The 26,757-nt window shown below is 35.6% G+C and overlaps 1 protein-coding gene across 1 annotated transcript in view; it reads right to left on the bottom strand.

The window, feature by feature from the left end:
* The window catches only part of LOC129728618 (sushi, von Willebrand factor type A, EGF and pentraxin domain-containing protein 1), a 254,461-nt gene that overhangs the window by 41,738 nt on the left and 185,966 nt on the right, over window positions 1–26,757 (bottom strand). The window contains exons 6-11 of the mRNA XM_055687067.1: window positions 15,523–15,904; window positions 15,302–15,462; window positions 15,038–15,240; window positions 14,491–14,984; window positions 14,183–14,433; window positions 9,754–14,109 (exon numbers count right to left, since the gene is read on the bottom strand). Of these exons, the coding sequence (XP_055543042.1) occupies window positions 9,754–14,109; window positions 14,183–14,433; window positions 14,491–14,984; window positions 15,038–15,240; window positions 15,302–15,462; window positions 15,523–15,904 (5,847 nt within the window). The remainder of the gene's footprint in view (window positions 1–9,753; window positions 14,110–14,182; window positions 14,434–14,490; window positions 14,985–15,037; window positions 15,241–15,301; window positions 15,463–15,522; window positions 15,905–26,757) is intronic.

Below are 26,757 nucleotides of genomic sequence, written 5' to 3'. Positions count from 1 at the left end.
TGACAAGATGTACAAATTTTTTACATATGATACCAAGAACGCCAAGCCGTTCAAGGTTGTCTTGAAAGGTCTCACCAACGATCAAACCGTTGATGAGATCAAACTTACTTTAACAGAATTACTTGGCATAGCCCCTACCCAAGTAATTCTAATGAAACAAAAATCACGAGGCGAAAACAGTCAGAGAACTGGAATTTCCCTTGTTAATTATTTAATTCATTTTAACCGCAATGAGGTTAACAACTTAAAATTTTTTGAAAAAGCACATGCTTTGTATAATGTGCGTGTAAAGTGGGAAATTTATAGGAAGTATGGCGGAGGTGAAAAGCATATCACCCAATGCCGTACTTGCCAACGTTATGGCCATGGTTCCAAATTCTGTAACATGGACCAAAAATGTCTTAATTGTGGAGACTCTTCTCACAAAAAGGACACATGTCCTGTGAAAGAGAGTAAAAATTTTCGCTGTGCGAATTGTAACGGCAACCATATGTCAAATTTTTATCAATGCCCAGTCCGTTTAGCAATTGTTAAGGCAAGGCAAGGTAAACAAAATTCAATTTCTCAATTAAAACCAACTTCAAAACAAAACTCTCCAAGCGTACCAGTGACGCATAGTTTACCTACTCCTTTGCATACCCGTTTAACTTATGCACAGGTTACAGGTATTTCGAACATTATACCGCCTAGTGTTGGTAGTTCGAAAATGACCGTTAATATGGGTAAGCAAAACACGCTAGAAAATAATTGTACACCTATTACTCCAGCTAATATTGCTGCCGAAAATATTTTTTCTAATGTCAACTGCCTGGGGCCTATTACGGCAGGTAAACTTTCTTTTTTGCAACAGGCAATGTTCGATCTTATGAACGCCATGTTGCAGGCAAAATCAATGTTTGAAGCCATTCAAATAGGCACAAATTTTACTATTAAAATTGTTTCTAATTTAAAATTTAGCAATGATTTTAAATAAGACAATTAAAATATTAAATTGGAATGCTCGCTCATTGAAGGCCAATGAGAATGAGCTTTTTAATTTTTTAACAGTAAATAATGTGCATATTGCAATTATGACTGAAACATTTTTGAAACCTAACATAAAATTAAAATATGATCCCAATTACGTGGTTAATAGATATGATAGGATTCAGGGTTCCGGCGGTGGGGTTGCAATTATTATTCATCGCCGAATCAAACATCGTGCTCTTCCCCATCTTGAAACGAAAGTTATTGAAACTTTGGGAATTGAAGTTCAAACTGAACTTGGGATTTTATTTATTGCCGCAGCATATTTACCATTTCAATGCACACGCGAGCTCAAAAATTATTTTAAACGTGATTTACAAAAACTCACCAGAAATCGTTCGAAATTTTTCATAATCGGCGATTTTAACGCTAAACATCGTTCATGGAATAATTCTCAAAGTAATTCCAATGGCAAAATTTTATTCAATGATTGTTCTTCAGGATACTATTCTATTTTGTCTCCGAATAGTCCTACATGCTTTTCTTCTGTAAGAAACCCTTCAACAATTGATTTGGTGCTAACAGATCAAAGTCATGTATGTAGTGATTTGATCACACATGCTGACTTTGATTCTGACCATCTTCCAATAACTTTTTCTTTATCACATGAATCAGTTTTAAACCCTATGAGCTCTGTTTTTAATTATAACAAGGCTAATTGGGAAAGATACAAAACTCATATTGAGAGAAATTTCAATAATGAGCTTGATTTGCAAAACGAAGTGAATATTGATTCTGCTTTGGAAGCATTAAAATGTGCAATTGTTGATGCCAGGAATTATTCTGTTCCAAAGGCTCAAATGAAATTTGATTCACCAATAATTGACGAAAACCTTCAACTTCTAATTCGTTTGAAAAATGTCCGCAGACGTCAATATCAACGTTCTCGTGACCCTGTTTTTAAAACTATTTATAAAGATTTACAGAAAGAGATTAAGCATAGATTTACTCTTCTGAGAAATCAAAATTTTGAGACTAAAGTTGAAAAATTGAAACCATATTCAAAACCATTTTGGAAGCTGTCGAAGATTCTTAAGAAACCTTCAAAGCCTATTCCAGTTTTAAAAGATGGTGAACGTTTTCTTGTATCCAATGAACAAAAGGCTCAAAGACTTGCTCAGCAGTTTGAGAGTGTTCATAACTCAAATTTGAATTTTGTGAGTCCAATTGAAAATGAAGTCACACGTCAATTTGATTTAATTTCTTCCCAGAATTTTTTACCTGCAGAAATAATTGAAACTAACTTGAATGAGATTAAATCAATTATTAAAAATTTCAAAAATATGAAAGCACCTGGTGACGATGGAATCTTTAATATACTAATCAAACATCTCCCTGAGAGCACAATGGAATTTTTAGTGAAAATTTTCAATTGCTGCTTCAAAATTGCATATTTTCCCAAATTATGGAAAAATGCAAAAATTACTCCCATTTTAAAACCGGATAAGAACCCAGCTGAAGTTTCAAGTTATCGACCAATCAGTTTGCTTTCTTCAATAAGTAAACTGTTTGAGAGAATTATTCTTAACAGAATGATGTCACACATCAACGAAAATTCAATTTTTGCAAATGAACAGTTTGGATTTCGCCATGGGCATTCCACAACTCATCAATTGCTCAGAGTTACTAATATGATACGAGCTAACAAATCTGAAGGTTATTCCACTGGAGCTGCTCTTTTAGACATAGAAAAAGCATTCGACAGTGTTTGGCATAAAGGTTTGATTGCGAAATTGCAAACTTTTAATTTTCCAATTTTCCTAATCAAAATTTTAAAAAATTATCTCACTGATCGAACTCTGCAGGTTGTCTATCAGAATTCAAAATCTGATAGATTTCCTGTCAGAGCAGGTGTACCTCAAGGTTCAGTCTTGGGTCCAGTCCTGTACAACATATTCACTTCAGATCTTCCTGATTTGCCTCCAGGATGCACAAAGTCATTGTTCTGCGATGACACAAGCATTTCCGTAAAAGGAAAAAGTCTTCGTGTCATATGCAGTCGATTGCAGAAAAGTTTAGATATTTTTTCTTCCTACTTGCAAAAGTGGAAAATCTCTCCCAATGCTTCTAAAACACAAATGATAATTTTTCCGCATAAGCCTAGGGCTTCTTTCCTCAAGCCAAACAATAATCACGTTGTCAAGATGAATGGGGTTATTTTAAGTTGGTCCGACAAGGTTAAGTACTTGGGACTAATTTATGATAAAAAACTTATTTTCAAAGAGCACATTGAGAGTATACAAGCCAAGTGCATCAAATATACGAGATGTTTATATCCTCTCATTAACAGGAATTCTAAACTTTGTTTAAAGAACAAACTTTTGATTTACAAACAAATTTTTAGACCAGCAATGCTTTATGCTGTACCGATCTGGTCAAGTTGCTGTTCAACAAGGAAGAAAACGCTCCAAAGGATTCAGAATAAAATTCTGAAAATGATTTTGAAGCGTCCTCCTTGGTTTGGTACACTCGAATTACATAGACTTACTGGTGTTGAACCATTAGAAGCTATGTCAAATAAAATTATTAACAATTTTCGACAAAAATCGTTGCAATCCTCAATTGCTACGATAAGCTCTCTTTATAGCCAATAAGTTAGCAATTAAGTTAGTTGTAAGTTTACTTCCCCTTTTCTGACAAGTAGGTTTAAATCCCTACGAATGATAAGTCCTAATTGCGAAAGCAAACAAATCCTAACAATTAAAATTACAAATTTCTAACAGTGTTGAGAAGTCACCATTTGTGATTGGACACACATACTCATTATTTACTAATATTTATCATAAATACTTAAGCTACTAACAAATCCCCCCTTAAAAAAAAAAAAAAAAAAAAAAAAAATGTTTTCTTCCATTATGTGATTTCACATTTTTATCAACAACGGACAAAGTTACAATCCGATTACAATGAAATTCAATAGCAACTCATGGGGCAACTAGACCTTTCATTTGACACTAGTTTTGTGAAAATCGGTTAAGCCATCTCTGAGAAAAATTAGTGAGTTTAAACAACCTCAGGATAACTTCTCTTTACATAAATTTTGAACCATATGTTCAATCATAACGAAATTTGAAAGCTAAGGGTTTTGAAGATTTGAAACCAGTTTTATTGAAATCGGTTTTGTGGTTTCTGAGATATTGATGTTTCGTGATTTTTACATTTTGATACATAACCTCTAAACTAAAAATCCGATTACAATGAAATTCAATGGCAACCTATGACGCAACTAGACTTTTCATTTGCAGTTAGTTTTATGAAAATCGGTCCAGCCATCTCTGAGAAAAGTGAGTGAGAAATTAAGTTGCATATACACACACTCACACACACACACACACACACACACACACACACACACACACACATACACACATACATACATACATACAGAAAATGCTCAGTTCGTCGAAAGGGTTCGAGTGGTATATGACATTCAGCCATTGGGATCACTTTTATACCTTTGGTTTTTCCAGTGATTGCTATACCTTTCTAGGAGGAAGGCAAAAATACATTTTGAACAATAAAAAAATTTACTTAAAATAAGTTCTATTTTTTTTTTTTTTTTTCTCCTAAAAATGTTTTTTTTTCGGGCGTATTTTTTTCGGAAAGACAAAACTAATATCTACAACTTCCCCAATTAAACAAACCGTTCTAGCTCTACAGATTAATCATTAATACCTTTTCTACATATGTTTTTATCAAGAGTTCCGTAACAGAATTTATATTGCTTCTTGTTATCAGCATAACAAAAAGTTTTTAAAAACATTTGATTTTCAATTTAAAAAAATATGTCGCATGAATTTAGATTACGCACATTTATAAATACAAATAATAAAAAAAATACAATTGTATATGCTGCAATCACGGAATTTTGTATTCAGTTTGTCCGGACCCTGGCCGGTCCGATGTTGAACACTAATCCTAATGCCTGTGTGATTGATAGAAAATTAAAAGTTGTTTGCCTGAGTATCAACCAGTACCATTCCCACTCAAACATTTTCCTCGACGTAACAAATCGCCCTGAACGCTCACGGTGATCGAAAATTTGCCTTCCCTGTGAGTATTCACTAGCATCAGCCGAAGATAACTCTGAACGCACTCGGGCAGGAACAAACAAATGGATGAGCAATGCAAGTTCGGTTCGCTCGAAACAGCAACTTACCGAAGGACGAGAAAATGCAGAAGAAGGGCACAACAAAATAATTCCAATACACATCGTTATGGTATACCCTCACATACGAATAAAAGGCCGCTGCTAGCGACACTGCTGATTCAAAGGTGAGTGCAATACGGAGTGAACTTTGAGTCGCTATGAGAATCAGCAACCAAGAGATAAGTAGAAGCTTGTTTGAACAACAAGCTTCTACTTATCTCTTGGTGTTATGCTTTGACGATGCCATGGTGCCATGGTGAGCAATATGCCATCAAGTTGACTTCACACGAACACGAAACTCTTACACACAACAAAACGGTCTCCCTTGTTTCAGCCATTTCTTACGAATCACTAATCTTATAAGTGAATTTTCACCCTTTTTCTAACTTTTACTGAATATATTTTACTACTGGCACACACGATAGTCCAAAAAGGAAAAAATTGGCTAACTTTTATCGACACATCTTGCTCAATGACACAACAAAAGAGTAAAATGAACGGAGCGGATAAAAACGCGGACTAGATTCAGATAAAAAATAATTACCGCTTTTCCCGTTGACAAACTTATACGCATTCAAGGCTTGCACCACACATTTCAAGTTTAAAACCAGGAACAATCGTAATGTTGTTACACAGTATGGACCATAGAAAATGTCTGGTATGGTGGATCGCGGATGACAGATTCTTTGTGCGCGTCATTATTTTTTTGTGAGGTTAACTATATCAGAGTATCTCTGAGTGAATCAAACTACCCAATAATGATTATTAGACGTCAGTATCCAAAAAATGCCGAGAAAAACTTTTGCAAGTGTGAATGTTTTCTTAAGTAGTTTCTCATATGCGACTCTTTTTGCGAATTGTTACTTTCTTGACATATTCGTTCTTATTTACTTAGTAGGTTTTACTTGAATTGTATCATACAACTGAAAAATTTGACTCTTATTTAAGTTATAAAGTACAAACAAAAAATATTAAATCATTGGAAAACAATTTTTCGTAAATGATTGAATAAAGAGAAAAAAGCTTTGTTCTGTGTAGTGGCTCTGTATAAGAAGTAAGGTGTGAATTCGCTTTTAAACAAATAATCAATTCAAGCATTTTCATGATACGTAGCCAAGGTTAATGGTTGATTATAAAACAAGCGTTGACCATCTGCATCGAATTGTCGGTGTCACACCGACGGTGTGTCATAGTCTACGCCATTGCCTCTTAGTCAAATTAACGTGACGGCAAAAAATAGTTTTTGTATGTCGGTATTGGTTTCCTCTTCCGATTCGGAACCTGACCCCCTGTTTAGGGAACATACTTAAATGACGTAGCATTTTATTCATGATTTTTAAGTCCCCCTCCCGCCTCGTAGCATTCGATCAACTCCTCCCCCCACCGCTTCTGAAAAAACATACAAAAAAAACAAGTAATACCATAGGGTAAGGAATTGCTTAAGCAGTAGCGCCTATTTTAATCAGTCGCCGAAAACAGGCCAGGCCAGGCCACAAACTCTTGCTGTTTGATCAATATCGACAATTACAATGATTAAAACGAAAACTTTGATTATCTATCTGTCTTACGAATATAAGAAATACTGTTAATCTCAAAGAAATCTGTGAACAAACATCATTTGAAACAAATCGACCTATGGAATGGCTGCAATATTCAGGAGCCACTCCGGTGCTGCAAAAAACGCCTGCAAAACAGATGGAAACTGCTTGAAATAGGTTCGGGGTGATTGGAATAGTGTCCCTCGATTGGTAACTTTTGTTGATTATTGTTAAAGTTTGCTAACTTAGTTTTACAATCTGAAAACAAGTTCTGACAGAGAAAACGATTGAGAACAGATTGATATACTACTGTTTGAATTTCACCCAACACATTTCGAGTATTTTGTCTGAATACACAGGCGGTTCCTAAAGCTGCTTAGAATATGTTCCTTACCCTACATACAAAAAATACTTGAAAAAAATCGTGTCTAATTCAATTCATTTAGAACTTATAGACTCGTGACTGCATCTTCTGCTTCGAAGGGCTTGTGTTTTGGTACAAGGAGTAAAGGTTTTTGAACAACTTAGTATGATCAATGTCTGCAGAAAACACAGAAACTATTCCGGAAATGAAACGAGTATTTTGTAATTTTCATCATTAAAAGCCACAAAAAAGCAACGAATTTTGTATTCAAAACAGATTGTGTGTTTGGAAATCCAAGGGATTGTTTATGTAGCAGAGCTTTTAGAAGATTTCAGAATGCCACAGATAAAAACATTTTGACCGATCTCGTTGCAATACTTTGTGCAATGTTTTAATGTATTTTTAGTATGCATTTTTCCTGCAAAAAATCAGTCTTTAAAAAATGCAACGTCGATTTTACTACAACCCCCCCCCTCTTGTCCCAGTTTGTCACAAAATGATGATATCCCCCTCCCCCCATAAATGCTACGTAATTTAAGTATGGTCCCTTATTATACAAAGACTTTGCGGCCAACTACTATACAATGAACATAGGGTAAGACTAGCGCAATGGTGTTAGTGACACTGCACAGTGGTCCAGGAATGCAATCTAGCGGAACAAAATTAATAACTAACTAATAAATTAGTACTTATTTTTTTTGTCTTCATTTTTTCAATTTAGAAGGATGGTTACTTCTACAAAGTTGTTCATTAGCCAATAATATGAAAATCTTCCAAAGTCACAACTATTCAAGAATGCATCGTGTATGAGATATTGATTTTTTTGGACAAATGGACAAAAAACTGTTATTTTCATTTTTTTTTTCTAAGTGTACTAACAAACTTTCATGAGTTTCTAATCATGAATCCTTTAAACTTTGATCTTTGCCGCAGAAAAAGGATGGCTATGGCATGTACTTTTTGAGATATATAAAAAAAACTAATTTTTTTGATTTTCTTCAAAGTGTCATCTCCATTAGCGCACGAAAGCGCAACCTGAAACTCCCAGGGCTGAAAGAGTATTAAACTAGGTGTCTGCAGACAAAATTTCAGCCCGGAACTCCTTGGAGCTTTTACTCTGTGAGTAATTTTGTAAAATTCTTCAAAATTAGTAAAAAAGTGCTATTTTGTCTCCAATATTATGCCCAATGTCTTCGGAGCTGTTAAAAAGAATTAAATATGAATTCTTTTGGTCTAAATATATTTAGTTCAACATTTAAAATTAACTGTTCAGGTCTTATGAAATGATTTTTTAATCAAACAGGATACTTTTCAAGATACTAATCAAAAAAACATCTTCAAAATCCAGTTCCGTCTACTGTAAGATTTTGAACTTCTCTTGGAAGATCATCAATTAAAAGGTCTTCTGTTCAGTGATTTAGAGAAATTATCGGATCATATATGAGTAAAAGGCATTTGAAAACATCTTCCATGTTCACTAGGTGGCTGAATTTTGTTGAGTGAAATTCTCGATAATTTTTGACGGATTTATTTCGTGCCTCTCCACTTCTTCTGACATCATACCAATAGGCATAATACAATGCCTGCTGATAGATGTACCGTGAATTAATAGTCTGTGAATTGTCGGTGAAAACTGGTAAAAAGAATACAACTCAATTATGCGTTATTGATTAGCATCTTAAAAAGTATCCTATTTGAAAAAAAAAGCATTTCATAAGAGTTCATTAGTCCATTGTAAATATTGAACTAAATATTTTTTACTTTTCAGCGAAAGAGTTCATATTTAATTCTCTTTAATATCTCCGTAGATATTGGGCATAATATTGGAAACAAAATAGCACGTTTATTCCTAATTTTGTGGAATTTTACAAAATTACTCACAAAATAAAAGCTCCGGGCTGAAATTCTGTCTACAGACACCTAATTTAATATTCTTTCAGCCCTGAGAGTTTCAGGTTGCGCTTTTGTGCCCTAATGGAAATATGACATTTTGGAAAAATCATCGAAATTTTAGTTTTTTTAGATATCTTAAAAACTACACGCCATAGGCATCCTTTTTCTGCGGCAAAGATCAAAGTTTATAGGATTTATGATTAGAAACTCATGAAAGTTGTTAGTACATGTAGCAAAAATAAAAAAAAATGAAAATAACAGTTTTTGTCCATTTTCTCCAAAAAAATCAATATCTCATACACGATGCATTCTTGAATAGTTGTGACTTTTAAAGACTTTCATATTATTGGCTAATGAACAACTTTGTAGAAGAAACCATCCTTCTAAATTGAAAAAATGAAGACAAAACAAATTTAGTACTAATTTAGTACACGTTTAGTACAAATATTTTCATGCAAAAATATTCCTTGATTATTCAAATAAACATTTCCGAAATCACTATCTCAAAAAATCAACACGATCCGAAGTTATTAATTTTGTTCCGCTAGATTACATTCCTTGACCACTGTGCACTGGAAGGAGGTCTTATATCTTTACTTCACTACTTGAAACTGTTATAACGTAAATGTGAACTTTATTCGAATGTTGTAGATATTATAGGAAATATTTAGTGTTGATATAAGAGAAAAAAAAAAGACAATGTGGGTAAAATACAAGGCTTGTCTATCACTGATTACTCTACATCGTTTTAGATGAAATACAAGAAGGTTTATTATACTTACATTTTCGGCAGTCATCTCCTGTCAAATTAAAGGGACATTGACAGTAAAATCCTTCAGTAAGATCTATACATGTAGCTCCAGGAGGACATGAGTTGTCTTTGCAATCAACAATATCTTGATCACAATTTGATCCGGTATATCCAGGAGGGCAAACACATTTGTATCCATAGCCATGATCAATACAATGTGCTCCGTTTTTACAAACCTTAGCTTCACAGGCATCATACTCATACTGACAGCCAATGCCAGTATAGTCTGCTGAGCAAGAGCAGTTTAATCCTGAGCCATAATCTTTACATTGACCTCTATTCATACAAGGATTTCCAATACACCTGTCAGGTGCCGTCTCGCATTGCTTTCCATCGGTTCCACTGGGACATACGCAAAAATAATCTTCGAACAAATCAATACAGCGGGCATCGTTTTTACACGGATAAGCAGAATCACAAGTCGTTATTAATCGCTCACATTGATACCCGTTCCAACCCGAAGGACATTTACATTCATAAATACCCACTCGATCGAAGCATGTACCTCCATTCAAACATGGAGTACCCTGACAATCGTCGATATCTGTTTCGCAAAACTCTCCTGTGAAACCTTCCCTGCAAGAGCAAAGGAATGCATTATCCTCATCGATACATCGCTCTGTTCCTGTCGGATTGCAGGGATCACTCAAACATTCATCAATTTCAGTTTCACATTGTAGACCAGCAAAACCAGGCCTACATTTGCAATGGAAGCCATCTAGTTGATCTACACAAGTAGCTCCATTCTGACACGGTTTACTGGCACAGTCATCAATATAGTGTTGACAATTTCTTCCCGTATATCCAGGTTCGCAACTGCACTGATAATCATCTATCATGTCAATACAGTCTCCATTGTTCTGACATGGATCGCTTGTGCATTCGTTTATGTTTACATTACACGACTCACCAGTCCATCCAGGCAAGCAAACACACTCGTGATAGAAAAATCTGTCTACACATAATCCATGATGGCATGGTTCGGACAAACATAAATCAATTTTCTCTTGGCATCTTTTTCCTGAAAAACCATTTGGGCAGTTACAAATGAAATCATCGACAAGATCAGTACAGTTTGCGCCTAGAAGACAAGGTGCTTCGGCGCAATCATCAGTATTTATTTCACATAACTGTCCTTCCCAACCAGCCAGACATTGGCATTGGAATCGACCTTGCTGAAGAGCAACACAAGTCGCGTCGTTTTTGCATGGATTGCCGCTGGCTGTACATGGATCAATAGTGATATCACATTCATCACCAGTATACCCACTACGACAAAGACAAGTGTAATTATTGTAGCCAGGTTCATCTTTACACATTGCTCTTGAAGGACATGTGCGATTACTGCAATCGCTTTTTTCTTCTTGACAGTTTATACCGGAATACCCTTGAGCACAAATGCATTTATAGCCTTGAGGTAAATCGTTACAAGTGCCTCCGTTATAACAGGGTTGCGAAGCACATTCATCAATATCAATTTCACATCTCCGGCCTGAAAATCCAGCTGGACAGAAACACTGTACATCATGGCCCATTGGCACGCACAAACCACCGTGTTGGCATGAATTTTCATTACACATCACTGGTTTACATTCGTCCCTTCCTATAGCTCCTGTGCTATCAGTTTTCATTCCTGTAGGACATTCATTACAAGTCTGCATTCCTTCAAGATTTTGATAAAAATTTTTGGGGCAAGGTGAGCAAGGCGCGAGACCTGTTGCTGAGTATTGGCCTGGTGAACATTTTTTTCGACATTGTTCTACAGATTGTGCAGCTGGATAAAAAGTGAATGTGTTGACTGGACATGCCTGACAGTCTTTGAATCCACCTGTGGGTGGATTTCCGGAAAAAGAATTGATTGGACATTCTAAACATGGCACTAATCCAGTAGGTGAGTAGGTTCCATAGCCGCAGACTGGAATGCAAGATTTGATACTTTTCGACCCATCTTCCTTAGTGTAGGTTCCTGAAGGACATTTAAGGCACGATTCTTGACGTCCTCTGTTTTGATAGTAACCTTTCATGCATGGTGTACAAATTTTTTGATTTTCACCAGCATATGTTCCAGCTGAACAATGTAAACATCTTGGCACATCATTTGTATCCATGTTAAGAACTTCTCCAGCAGAACATGTGAATCCACGTGCGATAGAACTTTTTAATGCCCTTAGTGGAGGACATGAGTTTCCAATTGCCGATACATTTGAGATTGGCTCAATTACAGCACTAGCATATGGGACGCTTAAATCGAATATCAAATGAAGCGTGGATCCACAAAGATCATACAACTGCGGTTGTTTGATGGCAGGAATTATCGATAGAATGAAGTCAATTTGTATCATATTTTCTTCGAGCAGTTTAGGTAAAGATTTAATGAATGAAACATTCATGTTAACGTTCACTGCTGAACAGCGCTGAGATAATATTTTGTTCAGATTAGGATAATATTTCTCAAGCAGTTCTTGATATTGTGGTAGGCAAGATTCAGCTACGACTCCGTTTGCTCGATATATCGTGGTTGCTGTGACATGGTAGTCTGCTTGCTGAGTGTTTTCGGAAACACAATCTGGAACTATAGACGTTGGTTTCCATAGTCGTTTTGTTTCACATGAAAACTTTTTAACAAGATCCGAGTCTGTAAATCTGTAGCCTGGTTTACACGAAGCGATGCATTCCACACCGATATCGCTAGATTTACATTTTATTTCCCCATTGCTGGGGGGCAATAGATCCCAATCAACGCATTGTGTTGCTTGCACAGCCACTTGAAAATTACATTGAGCTTTATTATTGAAACGATCAGTAGCGATCACAGTAACATTTTCGAATGCTCCTATTGGAATAGTAGCGCTTTCAGGCATGTATTCAATTGAAACTTCTCCTGAGTTGTCGGAAACTTTTATTCGTTTTTTAGTTTCATTGAATTGCACAAAATAGCTGTCCTGTTTATCAAGTAGTTCAATCACGAAGCTCTGTGGGCAATTTAAAGAAGGTGGAGTAATATCGGGAACTGTTATGTTAATTTCACAAATTGCAACGTTTCCATCGTAATCAAAAGCAACGTATTTGACAATAGTGTCTTGGAAAACATAGGAAGGAGTCTTAAAGCTTTGTGGTTTTACTTCTAATCTAGCTATAGATCCTGAGTTATCTACCGCCATAGGTTCAGTAAAATTAACTGGTAATATTGCACCTTTATGATCACGTTTCACAATTATTGGTTGTTGAGGACAGTTTTGAAACACTGGAGGTTCGTTATCAACACATGGTGAATATCCATAATCGTACCCCAACAAAGATTCAACGATTGGCTCATCACATCCCATCAGTTCGAATTTAAGACAAGCGTTATCCATATAGCTTACTATGCCAAGAATCACGAAGCGCGCTTGAACGAACTTTGGTAAAGTTATCATAGCCAGTTCTCCGTAATTTCCTGGATCGCGCATTGTCAAATTAAAATTAGGGAAATAAACAACATAATTTTCATTCTCCGATTGTTTGTAAAAGAATCGTATTTCCGTAGGCCGCCCAACAATATCATTAGTTACTACACCTTTTACGAGTATTGCTTTTATGCGGTTAACTTTTCCCAAATCTACGCTAACGTATGTAAATGCTTCTTGTCTTCCACACCATCCAGTAACTGAACTCAATCTAATATTTTTAGCTTCATAGTTTGGCCTTTCTGAAGTAGCATTAATTGCACTATCAGGAATTTGACCTGACGATATTCCCAGCGGTTTTATTACTTTACATTCTGGTTCTCTAATACACGAAATTGGCCGCGGATTTATTAATATATATCCCGGTCTAGAGCATCCAAATAATATTTCGGAACCTTGCTCGTAGCTTTTAGCGATTTGATAGCCGTCATTGGGTCTGCCAGGATCTTCACAGACTGGTCCTTCACAACGCAAATCTCCAAAATCCCAAATTCCTTCTTCTGTACAGCGTACAACGTTATCATTTTTGGCACTCTGTCCCGCTAGTTTGAATGTATTCTGGCAGCCGAAAAAGAAAGAACTCTGAAACCTTGTGTCACTTCGTTGTCCGTATTCTGCACCGGGTGTTGGCATCGGCTCACCACAGTCAACTCGTTGGCATGATGGAGTAGCTCCAGAAAGCCAATAATCAGGATATCCCGGTTTGGGGTCATATACACACTGTCTGAAATTTGCTGATATTGAATTTCTAAGCTTCCGACCGGGTGAATTACATATAAGAGTTACATTCTCTCGGAAAGGAATTAAGATACTCTCTTTGTCTTGACGAACTATCATCAATCCCTCAGTTTTGTCGTCAGGAAGAGAAACACATTTAGCATCTGCAAACAAAGCATTTTCAAGTTTTAAGTTGGCTAGGGAATACAAGAACTGATTTAATATTCGAATACTCACATATACATTCTGGAATGCTAGCATTCCATTTTCCTGATGGCATACAGAGAAGTGTCGAACTTCCAGATATTACAAAACCGAAATCACATTGAAACTGTACAACATCTCCTAGATGATGTTTTATTTTATCTGTCAGTAGCTTTCCATGCTCAGGAGCGTTCAATGTAGGACACATCAAAGGAACACAGGATTTATTGAGTTGAAATACATCTCCATCGCGCTCACCCGATTCAGTATTGGCAATGTCGAATCTACAATAAAATATTTTTAATCCATGCAAAAAAAAAACATAATGATCATTGTGATACCCGGCAGTTCCATTTTGTGTATATAGCTCATATCCAGTGTTACAAGTACAAGAATATGATCCAGGAGAGTTCATGCACTTTTGATGGCAACCACCGTTTTTATCTAAACATTCGTTAATATCAATACAGTCTATTCGTGTGCAACCCATTATTTCCAATTTGAGGCAGGGAGCAACCATGAAATCCTGTACCCGAAAACGCACATAACGTGCCTCTATTGGAATTGGTAAATTGAGAATAGAGAGTGTTGGTTCTAGAATTCGAAATTCAACTGCCGTTCCATCAGGATTAGCATAATCTCTGAATATATCAGTTAGATCATTCGTATATTGGATTCGGATCGCAGATGTGAAAGCCAAACTGCCATCGAATCTTTGCACCGACATTGTCCGAAAACCTCTGATTATGGTTGGAGCTTTGAAATCGATCATTACCCAATTAGCACCTGGTTCCATTGAATTACCACACCACCCAGCAGAGTTTAATCGCAACATCTGTAATAAAACATAATCGTCGTTTTGATTGAGCTTATATCTAAGCATCTTACTGCTCTATCATATCCATCCTCTGTTGAAGATGATGTTATACTATTATCTGCAATTCCTCCTGTAGCAAGTCCTAAATCACCAACTGGTCGACACTCCGAAGATGATGAGAATCCTGTCTTACACTGACAATAGAATGATCCAGGTGTATTCACGCATTCTGTTGATGCCAAATCACAAGGTGATGTTAAGCATTCATCAATGTCTGCAAGAATGAAATATGATAGGTAATACTTATTACTAATTCTAGGAATACCATAGCTTACCTTCACATGTCGGTGGCTCTTCAAAATGTTGATTTGCATTACATTTTATAATGTTGGAACCAATTTGCTTATAACCTTTATAGCACTGAATTCGAGCTTCATCTCCGAAGACATAATGTCGAGTGCGATCTACAAAAAATCCATTTTCGATATCCGGGAATCTGTTGGTAAGTTGAATAAGTCTTAGGTTTATTTTTTAAATAAACAAATATATTTCTTACTCAAGACATTGTTTACGTGTGCATGTAGGAACAGGGCTACTCCAAGTACCGTTTGACATACATATTAGTACAGGTTTTCCACTTCTCTGGTAGCCTGAATTACACTCATAATTAACAATTGTACCGTAGCTTCTACCCCCTCCATTGAGAATAGTTACATTGGCGTGTAACACCTCCGGTAACAACGGACATTGCGATGCAAGACAAGCTGGTTGGCGCTCCCAATTTCCATCCGCTAAACAAGATATGGTCTCGATTGCGTCATTTGATGGAAATGCGAATCCGGCATAACATTGATACATTGCGTTGCCTCGATACGTCACATTCGTTGAACCAATTGAGAATCCATTGTCAATTTGGGGAACTGGACCACAATAAACTTCTGTAAATAATTATTAAAGATATGAAGATGAGTTAATGGAATACTTACAGATAAAATTTAAACAAAATTAATTAAATTGTCTAAACGTAGCAAAATGTAGGCCTTTTATTTTCGAATTTAGGTATCGGAACTGAAACCTAGTAAATAAATACCTTCAAGAAGAATGTTAGAGCTATTGATATCAATATAAGCAAACATTGCAGAAAGTCCATCGATTGAGCCTTATTCGAGCAATTGTTTTCAGTATGGGCGTTTTGCAATAAGTTACAGTTAGGTTCTAGTGCTCGTAAAAATAGCTGGGTAATCAAACTCAGAGTGGCCGTCGAATCCAGGTCACACATAGAACACAAAACAAAGTAGTATATGGCGGGTAGGGTTCCAACTACTCGCAGGCAAAGACAACACATTTTGAAGTCGAGATATTAGCGGAAGCAATCAAATGAGTCTGCAAAGAGCAGATGGGTCGCTCGAGCGCTGATTAATTAGTTGCTATAATTTCGCGGACTTGTGACCAGCCATGGTCGAAACACCGAACTGTGCTGCCCGGTTGCCACTTTTGCATCGAAACACAACACGGCGTATACTGCAACTACCACTAAGTGTAGAGCGATAGCAGAACCATTGGTGCCGATGTCTGTGTTTCATTTTCGGCACGGGTGTTTCAAACTTCGGCAAACACCGGAGCCGAGGGCTTTGGCTTCGTAAAAACACCGGAGCCGAAAGTAAGTGCGTCTTGAACTATCCTACAGATCACACGTGTTTTTGGTTGCTGGTGGACTGGTCTTTGACTGCCTATAGCTTCAAAGTTTGTGTTTTGTCAGCGCGTCTTTTAAAGACTACTTGAAAGTTATGCCACATCAGTCTTTATCAAGACTACCTACTTCTCAATTTTAAATTTGTTTTTAACTTTTTTCGTATCACTTGAAATGACAAGGCGAAAAAAGAAACCGCGCATCACTACGAGGATAAAGAGAGAGCATTCTCTCTCGGACAATTCGAGTGTCTGCAGCGAAAACCCTTTTGATATTTTGCCTGAGCAAGAAGCCGGCGAAATGGAAGTTATTAGTAATGATACTATACAAAATGTAAATTCTTTCAAAAAGGGGAAAGTTCCAGCTATTGTGGTAACTATTTCTTTTGAAATTAATATTTTCAAAAAGGAACTTTCAACGTTTGTTCCTGACGTTAAAGTTACCTATCAAATTGGCCGTAGAGGTGAATGTCGCTTATTAGCCGACTCAATAAAGGGTCGTGATCGTCTTGTTCAGTATTCAACTGACAATATGTACATTTTTTTTTACCTACGACACCAAGAACGCCAACCCGTTCGAGGTTGTCTTGAAAGGTCTCACCAACGAACAAACCGTTGATGAGATCAAATTTATTTTGACAGAATTATTTGGCATAGCCCCTACCCAAGTAATTCTTATGAAACATAAATCACGAGGTGAAAACAATTAGACAACTGGAGTTTCCCTTGTGCAGTGAGGTGCGTGTAAAGTGGGAAATTTATAGAAAGTTTGGTGGAGGTGAAAAGCATATCACCCATTGCCGTACCTACTGCCATCGATATGGAAATGGATCTAATTTCTGTAACATGGACCAAAAATGCCTTTATTGTAGAAACTCTCACAGAAAGGGCATTTGTCCTGTGAAAGAGAGTAAAAATTTTCGGTGCGCCAGTTGTAACGGCAACCATATGTCAAATTTTTACGAATGCCCAGTCCGTTTAGCCATTGTTAAGGCAAGGCAGGGTAAACTAAATTCGATATCCCAATCAAAACAAACTTCAAAACAATTCTCCAAGCCCCGCTGTATCGCCAAATTGTTTTATTCCTTTGCATTTTCGTTTAACGTATGCACAGGTAACAGGAAGTTCGAACATAATTTCACCTAATTTTGGTAATATCTCCCAAGCCAGTTATCTAACAAGCCAGTTATCGTAGGTTTGAGTCTCGGCTTGGGAGAGACTGTTAGTGTCAGTAGGATCGTAGCGCTAGCCCCGCGTTTGTCCTGTACACTAAACAGTCGGCTGCGAAGTATGTGTATAAAAATTAGAAGGTCAAGTTCCGAACCGGAATGTAGCACAAAGGCATTGCTTTGCTTTGTTGGTATTCCGAAAATGAGGTAGGTAAACAGAAACCGGTAGATAATAAAAATACATTGATTAGCCCATCTCATATTGCTACCGAAAATATTTTTTCTAAAGTCAACTGCTTGGGGCCTATTACGGCAGGAAAACTTTCTTTTCTGCAGCAGGCAATGTTTGATCTTATGAACGTCATGTGGCAGGTAAATTCCATGTTTGAAGCAATTCAAATTGGAACAAGTTTTTCACTTAAAATTGTTTCTAATTAAATATTTAGCAATGATTTTAAATAAAACAATCAAAATTTTTAATTGGAATGCTCGCTCATTGAAGGCCAATGAGAATGAGCTTTTTAATTTTTTAACAGTAAATAATGTGCACATTGCAATTATTACTGACACATCTTCAGGGTTCCGGCGGTGGAGTTGAAATTGTTATTCATCGTCGAATCAAACATCGTGCTCTTCTCCATCTTGAGGCGAAAGTTATTGAAACTTTGGGAATTGAAGTTCAAACTGAACTTGGGATTTTATTTATTACCGCAGCATATTTACCATTCCAATGCACACGCGAGCCCAAAAATTATTTTAAAGGTGATTTACAAAAATTCACCAGAAATCGTTCAAAGTTTTTTATAATCGGTGATTCCAACGCTAAACATCGATCATTGAATAATTCTCGAAATAATTCCAATGGCAACATTTTATTCAATGATTACACAGTGCAACGATTTTTTTGCCTTGGCTTCTATGTATGATGTTTTGATGAAGTTATATTTTTTATTTCAACTCAAGGGGCAACAATTGCGTCATTTTGAATTTTTGAGAAACCGGTAATTTTTGATGTTTTTTCGACGCCATTTTGTTTTAAGACCAAATATCAAAATTCCAAGAGTTTGTCCACTAGGGTGGGACAACAAATAAATGTTAGCTCCCATGCACTTTTCGTGTTCCTCATGGGTCTCATAACAACTGTGTAACTTTTCAGATCGATCGGTGAAACGCCCGATTTGCGCCTGATTTTTAAAGTTTCCATACGATTTTATATGGGAAAATCCACTTTATCAAAACTTATTCTCTAGAGATGTCCAGTTGGCCTTTTAAAATATATCAATACATGATATTTGTAGGAAATTTCCTGGAAAAAACTCTTCTGAAGACCGTAAGGCGCTAGGATGCTTGTAGAAACTGCTATTCACCCCAAACTGATTGAATGTCTGACGGACGGCTCACCATTGTAAATTTCCAGCAACACTGCTACAGCATGCTGCTATTGCAAACTTGCTTAAGTATGAGAAATAATTTCGCGTGGAATTAATTTTCAAAGTGTGACTTTTGCTCATAGTATCTTCGGGGAAGCCTCCAAGATAAATTTAAGCGATATCATTTCTTATCACATGGTTGAATTTGCAACAGCAGCATGCTGCAGCAGTATTGCTAGTAAAATTCAATGGTGAGCCGTTCGTCAGATATTCATTCAGTCTGGGGTGAATATCTTTTTTCACAAGCAAAGTTGTGCCTTGCGGTCTTCAGAAGAGTTTTTTCCAGGAAAATTTCCTATAAATATCATGTATTGATATATTTTTATGAGCCAACTGGACATCTCTATAGAAAACGTTTTAAAAAGTGTTTTTTCCCATATAAAATCGCATGGAAGCTTTAAAAATCGGGCGCAAATCGGGCGTTTCACCGATCGATCTGAAAAGTTACACAGTTGTTATAGGACCCATAAGGAACACGAAAAGTGCATGGGAGCGAAAAAATAACACCATCGCTTTTTCCCATATAACCGTGTCCCAGTCTATTGCCCACATATTAGCATCTTTTTACCCATCTTTAAAAAAACAAATCTTAAGAGCCAGTTCGCGAGAGCCGCAACCGCCTTTCTGAGGGACGTTGTTTTGATGTTCTCCGATTGGGCTGAAATTTTCAGCGTTAGTTTGTCTATTCAAGGTAGGAAGTTTTGCAAAATTTCAATTTTTTTCATTGAGGTTAAGTGGGGTCAAACGGCTCTTGAATGATATGTCCAAAAACGTCAAAATACTAAAAAGTGCAATAACTCCTGCTAGACTTGATGGATTTTCCTAAAAATTTGTGGTATTATTCTGCACTAAGAGTACTTCAAAACGCATGGTCACAATATATGGCAAAGAGGTAAATTGACAAAAAACGCATTTTTCTTTTAAAAATTGTCAATTTTCAGGGTCATCCTACTCTTTTCAACATCGCTAGAAAAAATATCTGAATATGGCGTTTTGTAGAGCAACTCAAGAGCTTTAATGTCATGTATTAGCCAAGTGTGCCAAATGGGGTAAAACGGCCCTAGAAGGTTTCTTTCAAAAAACCGTCAAAATCACTAAAATCATCATGGTTACTGCTAGACTTAATAGATTTTATTGAAAATTAGGATTATCACTGTACCTTACCAGAACTACCTACTTTACCAGAAAATACGCAATTTGGGGTAAAACGTTCCTTGGAGATTGTTTTTCGAAAAGAACATGGGTTAGACTTGATAGATTTAATGAAAACTTAGATTATTACTCTAAGTTAATACGAACTTGAGGGCAAGATGACAAAAGTGACAAATAGATAAATTTACATAACGGAAAAAATAATTCTTGAAAAATACTTTCTACAGAAAAGGTCCAGAACCCGAAGTTAGCATTTTATAAAACAACTACAGAGCTTTTATTTGGCATAATATCCAGATGCGTCTTTTGGAAACTGACTAAAAAGGACTAAAGTTTTCCTTAACTTCAAGAAAAGCATCAAACAAGGTAAAAGACATTATCGATATGACGGTTGCGGAAATAAAAAATTCCAACCGAGTTCCTACTTATCCGTTAAAGCGTTATTTGCACGATTCCCTGCAATGTTCATGTAGGTTAAACTTAGCGTAAAGGAAGATGATGCTTTGATGAACGCTGAAGAACATCATAAGTATAAATTGTTAAGCATTAGTGTTCAAATTCGTGAATTTTTTAAATGATTGTTCATTTTTATTGATACAACAGCAACCATAGTAACATGATTTTTTGGCTAACACTCTGGAAAAGGCAAAGAATGAGACCGATGAGAATAAATTTGACAATAATCAAATTAAAAAGCTGAACATGAAACTCAAACAATAACTTACTTCATTTGCTTTAACGAAACTCGAAATATTTCAGTCTTTCAGCAACCGTCTCATAGATATTGTCTTTTACAAGGTTTGATGCTTTTCTTGAAACTTAGTAAAAAGTCAAGTAAAAGTTTAGTCCTTTTTAGTCAGTTTCCAGATGATGCATCTGGATTTGATATCAAATAAAAGCTCTTTAGTTGTTCTAAAAAATGCTAACTTCGAGTTTTGGACTGTTTTCTGTTGAGAAAATAGCACCCCGAAAATCGCCAAGTATTTTCCAAGAAAAATATTTTTTTTTCGTCATGTAAATCTTTTTGTCCCCGAGTTCTTGCAGTTTGGTGATTTTGACGGCATTTTCGAAAAAAAATCTTCATGTAACGTTTTACCCCAAATTTCGTATCTTCTTGTAGAGTAGGTAGCTCTGATAAGGTACGGTGATTATCTAAATTTTTAGTAAAATGTATTAAGTCCAGCAGGAACTATAGTGATTTTAGTGATTTTGACGGTTTTTTGAAAAAAAAACCTTCTAGGGCTGTTTTACCCCATTTGGCACACTTGGCTTATACATGACATTAAAGCTCTTGAGTTGCTCTACAAAACGCCATATTCAGATATTTTTTCTAGCGATGTTGAAAAGAGTAGGATGACCCTAAAAATTGACAATTTTTAAAAGAAAAATGCGTTTTTTCGTCAATTTACCTCTTTGCCATATATTGTGACCATGCGTTTTGAAGTACTCTTAGTGCAGAATAATACCACAATTTTTTAGGAAAATCCATCAAGTCTAGCGGGAGTTATTGCACTTTTTAGTATTTTGACGTTTTTGGACATATCATTTTCAAGGGCCGTTTTACCCCACTTAACCTCAATGAAAAAAATTGAAATTTTGCAAAACTTCCTACCTTAAATAGACTAACAAACGTTGAAAATTTCAGCCGAATCGGAATACATCAATACAACATGCGGTTGCGCCTCTCGCGAACTGGCTCTTAAATCGGACAAAAACTGAGGTCAAAACGGTGATTCTACGAAACCGGTTTTGGCATAGTTTTAGTATATTTCACAAAGCAAAATGATATTGATTATTTCTAAGCATTAATGGTAATTCGCTAATATCTTAAAGTGGTAGTCAAATTATATCTTATTTTGAGTAAAAAAGTCTCAGAAATCGAATGGTAGGTGTCTGAATTCCCCTACAATACAAAATAGGTTTATCTGCTGACATTTTACGTAGATCAGACACCTACCTTTCGATTTCTGAGACTTTTTTACCCAAATAAGATCTAATTTTACTACCACTTTAAGATATTAGCGAATTACCATTAATTCTCAGAAATAATCGATATTATTTTGCTTTGTGAAATATACTAAAAATATGGCAAAACCTGTTTCGTAGAATTACTGTTTTGAGCTCAGTTTTTGTCCGATTTAAGATCTGTTTTTTTTTAAAGATGGGTAAAGAGATGCTTATATGTGGACAAACTCTTGGAATTTTGATGTTTGGTCTTAAAACAAAATGCCGTCGAAAAAACATCAGAAATTACCGGTTTCTCAAAAATTTAAAATGGCGCCATTGTTGCCCCTTGAGTTGAAATATGTTCAAACTCAGGGAAGTTTAGTTTTGCATAAAAATACACAAAAAAATTATATATATATATATATATAAATATATATATATATATAAATATATATATATATATATATATATATATATATATATATATATATATATATATATATATATATATATATATATATATATATATATATATATAAATATAAATATATATATATATATAAATATAAATATATATATATATATATATATATATATATATATATATATATATATATATATATATATATATATATATATATATATATATATATATATATATATATATATATATATATATATATATATATATATATATATATATATATATATATATATATATATATATATATATATATATATATATATATATATATATAGGCAGAAAAAAAGTCAGTTTTTGTTGCACTGTGTTATTACCCGAGCAGGAGAAAATATCATTATAATATCACAACCAAATATTGGAAATACACCTCATTTTGATCTGAATAAGGTTTACAAAGTTGGTATATAGTTGGACTATATGAATAACAAAGCTTGATATTTCAATAACAAACCAATAATTTGTATTAAAAATCACGAAAATGACCGATACAGATAATTTCAACTTATTGAACACTGAGTGCATAACTGATATATCATAAATAATCAATAACGAACAATTTCCACTTAAAAGCTTACTTTTAATGAGATATTTTAAAATCGACTAAAATATCTCATTAAAGGCATAGCGAGATATGATATCAAAATTTTATGATATTTTCATATGCATGTTTGAAACGTGAATATCTTTCGAATAACACGATAAGTCCTCATAGCTAAATATGTTATTGATGAGTTATGATTTTGCTTTGCTCTCCTGCCCGGGTACTATTCTGTAAGAAATCCATCAACAATCGATTTGGTACTAACAGATCAAAGTCATGTATGTAGTGAATTGATCACACATGCTGATTTTGATTCTGACCACCTTCCAATAAGTTTTTCTATATCACATGAATCAGTTTTAAACCCCTATCACAAAGCTAATTGGGAAAGATACAAAACTCATATTGAGAGTAATTGCAAGAATGAGATGGATTTGCAAAACGAAGTGAATATTGATTTCGCTTTGGAAGCATTAAAATGTGCAATTGTTGATGCCAGGAATTATTCTGTTCCAAAGACTCATGTGAAATTTGATTCACCAATAATTGACGAAAGTATTCAACCTTTAATTCGATGGTAAAATGTCCGCAGACGCAAATATTAACGTTTTCGTAATCCTGTTTTTAAAACTATTTACAAAAGAGATCAAACATAGATTTACTCTACTGAGAAATCAAAATTTCGAGACTAAAGTTGAAAAATTTAAACGAAATTCAAAACCCTTTTGGAAGCTGTCAAAGTTTCTTAAGAAACCTTCAAACCCAATTCCAGTTTTGGGACCATCCATTAATGATGTCACACACTTAGTGGAGGGAGGGTGTTAAGATTATTGTGACATTTTTTGACATATGGGGGAGGGGGGTTAGCTTGAGTGTGACATCACATTTCAACTCAAAAAAAAAAGACAAATAGCCATACCACAGAGTTCAACTCAGAACTATTTATGATGATCGCATCATTCATTCATATTGTCGCTGCCGCACTACTCTGCAATTCGCGGGTGAGTCCAGCGACGAGAAGATTTTCAGCGACGTCATTTTGTATGATTATTTCTCGCACAGTACAATGCAGTTTTAATGTTCTTTGTTTAAATTGACAAAGTTTTGCGACTAGAAAACAATCAAAACTATTAGAAAATATTACAGTCGCATATTTCGGGACATTTTATCGGGACATTTTATGTTGAATCAAAGACTACATTATTTCTAAATTAATAACTTCCCTCCGGGCCGAGGGTAGAGAACCAGCTGTCCCTGTTCGTGATGTCTTCGCGAGTCGCGACCTACCCTACATGTCCCTTATATACATTTTCCTGAAATCCATCCATGCCCAAGTCTAGTCCCATTTCTTTACACCCACATTCAACAAAACGGCAAGAACACGTCGTAGACCTCGATTTTGGAACCAGCAATTGAACCCCATACGAACTCGCCAGGAAAACCCGAGGCCTTTCTTTATATCTTGGCTCAGCTGCACACACCATATGGCAACTTGAACACCAGCGAACAACAACAACGAACCCAAACCAGCAACTAGACCCCGCACAATACCCTCAGAACCCGAGGATTACAAGCCCCTGTCCCAGCTAATGACATCGTGGCTTAGCAGAACAAATCCATACATGCTGCATATTCATTCGATGATCATCAGACGACCATTCAACTACAAAACACTGATTGAATAATACATGCTAGTTTTAAGATAAACTTAATTTCAGCTCGTAGTCGGCAGCGAGGATAAAAAATTTGTTTATAGATTTCAAGTCATCCGATATAATTGGCGCCGTTAAACATTGAATTGTATTTGTGCCGTGTCAAATAAATGATTTGTGAAGAAAAAAAAAGACTACATTATATCAAAATACTACGAAATTCGCCGGAAAATCCTTGTCAGACGAGCGACCCGTCGCTTCCGATTTTTCTCTGCATGCACAATAGTTTAACGATCACTTTTTTTTGCTGAACGTTCGCTTAAGATAAAATGAAATAATTTTTTTTTAAGTTAAGAAAACATAATGTTCATTAGTTCTATTTTGCCGTGCATGTTGGTTTATGAATAACAGCGCAATTCAATGCATTTTTAGTAAATTGTGACAAAACGATTGGTTATTGTACCATGTGAAGAAAATTTGGATTGCGAATTGTTTTAAGGAGAGGAACTAAATATGGATGGTCTTTTAGAAATCAGCAATGATATTGCAGTTAGTTATGCGACTCCATCAACAAAATGCTGGGACCAAGGATTAAGCTTTTTCTAGTTATCTTTTATAATCTTCTTTTCCTTTCAGTTTTTATTATAGTAAAATCGTTCCAAATTAGAAAAAATGCAATTTATATTTTCAATCAATTATAACCAATGAAGGCGGGGGGGGGGGAATATGAAAACGTGACGTTACTGAGGGTGGGGGTCAAAAAAGTTGTGACAGTTTGTGACAAGGGGGAGGGGGGGGAGTTAATTTTTGCCAAATTTTGCGTGACATCATCAATGGATGGTCCCTTTACAAGATGGTGAACGTTTTCTTGTATCCAATGAACAAAAGGCTCACAAACTTGCTCAGCAGTTCGAGAGTGTTTATAACTCAAATTTGAAGTTTGTGAGTCCAATTGAAAATGAAGTCACACGCTAATTTGATTTAATTTCTTTCCAGAACTTTTTACCTGCAGAAATAATTGAATGAGATTATATCAATTATTTAAAACAAAAATATGAAAGCACCTGCCAACGATGGAATCTTTTACATATTAATCAAGCATCTTCCTGAGAGCACAATTCAAAATTGCATATTTTCCCAAATTTAGGAAAAATGCAAAAATTACTCCAATTTTAAAGCCGGATAAAAATCCAGCTGAGGTTATCGACAAAGTTATCAAGTTATCGACCAATCAGTTTGCTTTCTTCAATAAGTAAACTGTTTGAGAGAAATATTCACACATCAACGAAAATTCTATTTTCGCAGATGAACAGTTTGGATCACGCCATGGGCATTCCACTACTCATCAATTGAAGGTTATTCCACTGGGGCTGCTCTTTTAGACATAGAAAAAGCCGTCGACAGTGTTTGGCATAAAGGTTTGATTGCGAAATTGCAAACTTTAATTTTTCAATTTTCCTAATCAAAATTTTAAAAAATTATCCTACTGATCGAACTCTGCAGGTTGACTATCAGAATTCAAACTCAGATAAATTTCGTTTTAAGAGCAGGTGTGCCTCAAGGTTCAGTACAACATATTCACTTCAAATTTTCCTGATTTGCCTCCAGGATGCACAAAGTCGTTGTTCTGCGATGACACAAGCATTTCCGTGAAAGGAAAAAGTCTTCGTGTCACATGCAGTCGATTGCAAGGTTGTTAATCGATAACTTATCGTAAACGCCGATAA

The sequence above is a fragment of the Wyeomyia smithii genome, chromosome 3 (genome assembly GCF_029784165.1).
Source record: "Wyeomyia smithii strain HCP4-BCI-WySm-NY-G18 chromosome 3, ASM2978416v1, whole genome shotgun sequence".
Lineage (NCBI taxonomy): Eukaryota > Metazoa > Arthropoda > Insecta > Diptera > Culicidae > Wyeomyia > Wyeomyia smithii.
This window is presented reverse-complemented; position numbering and strand designations above follow the sequence as displayed.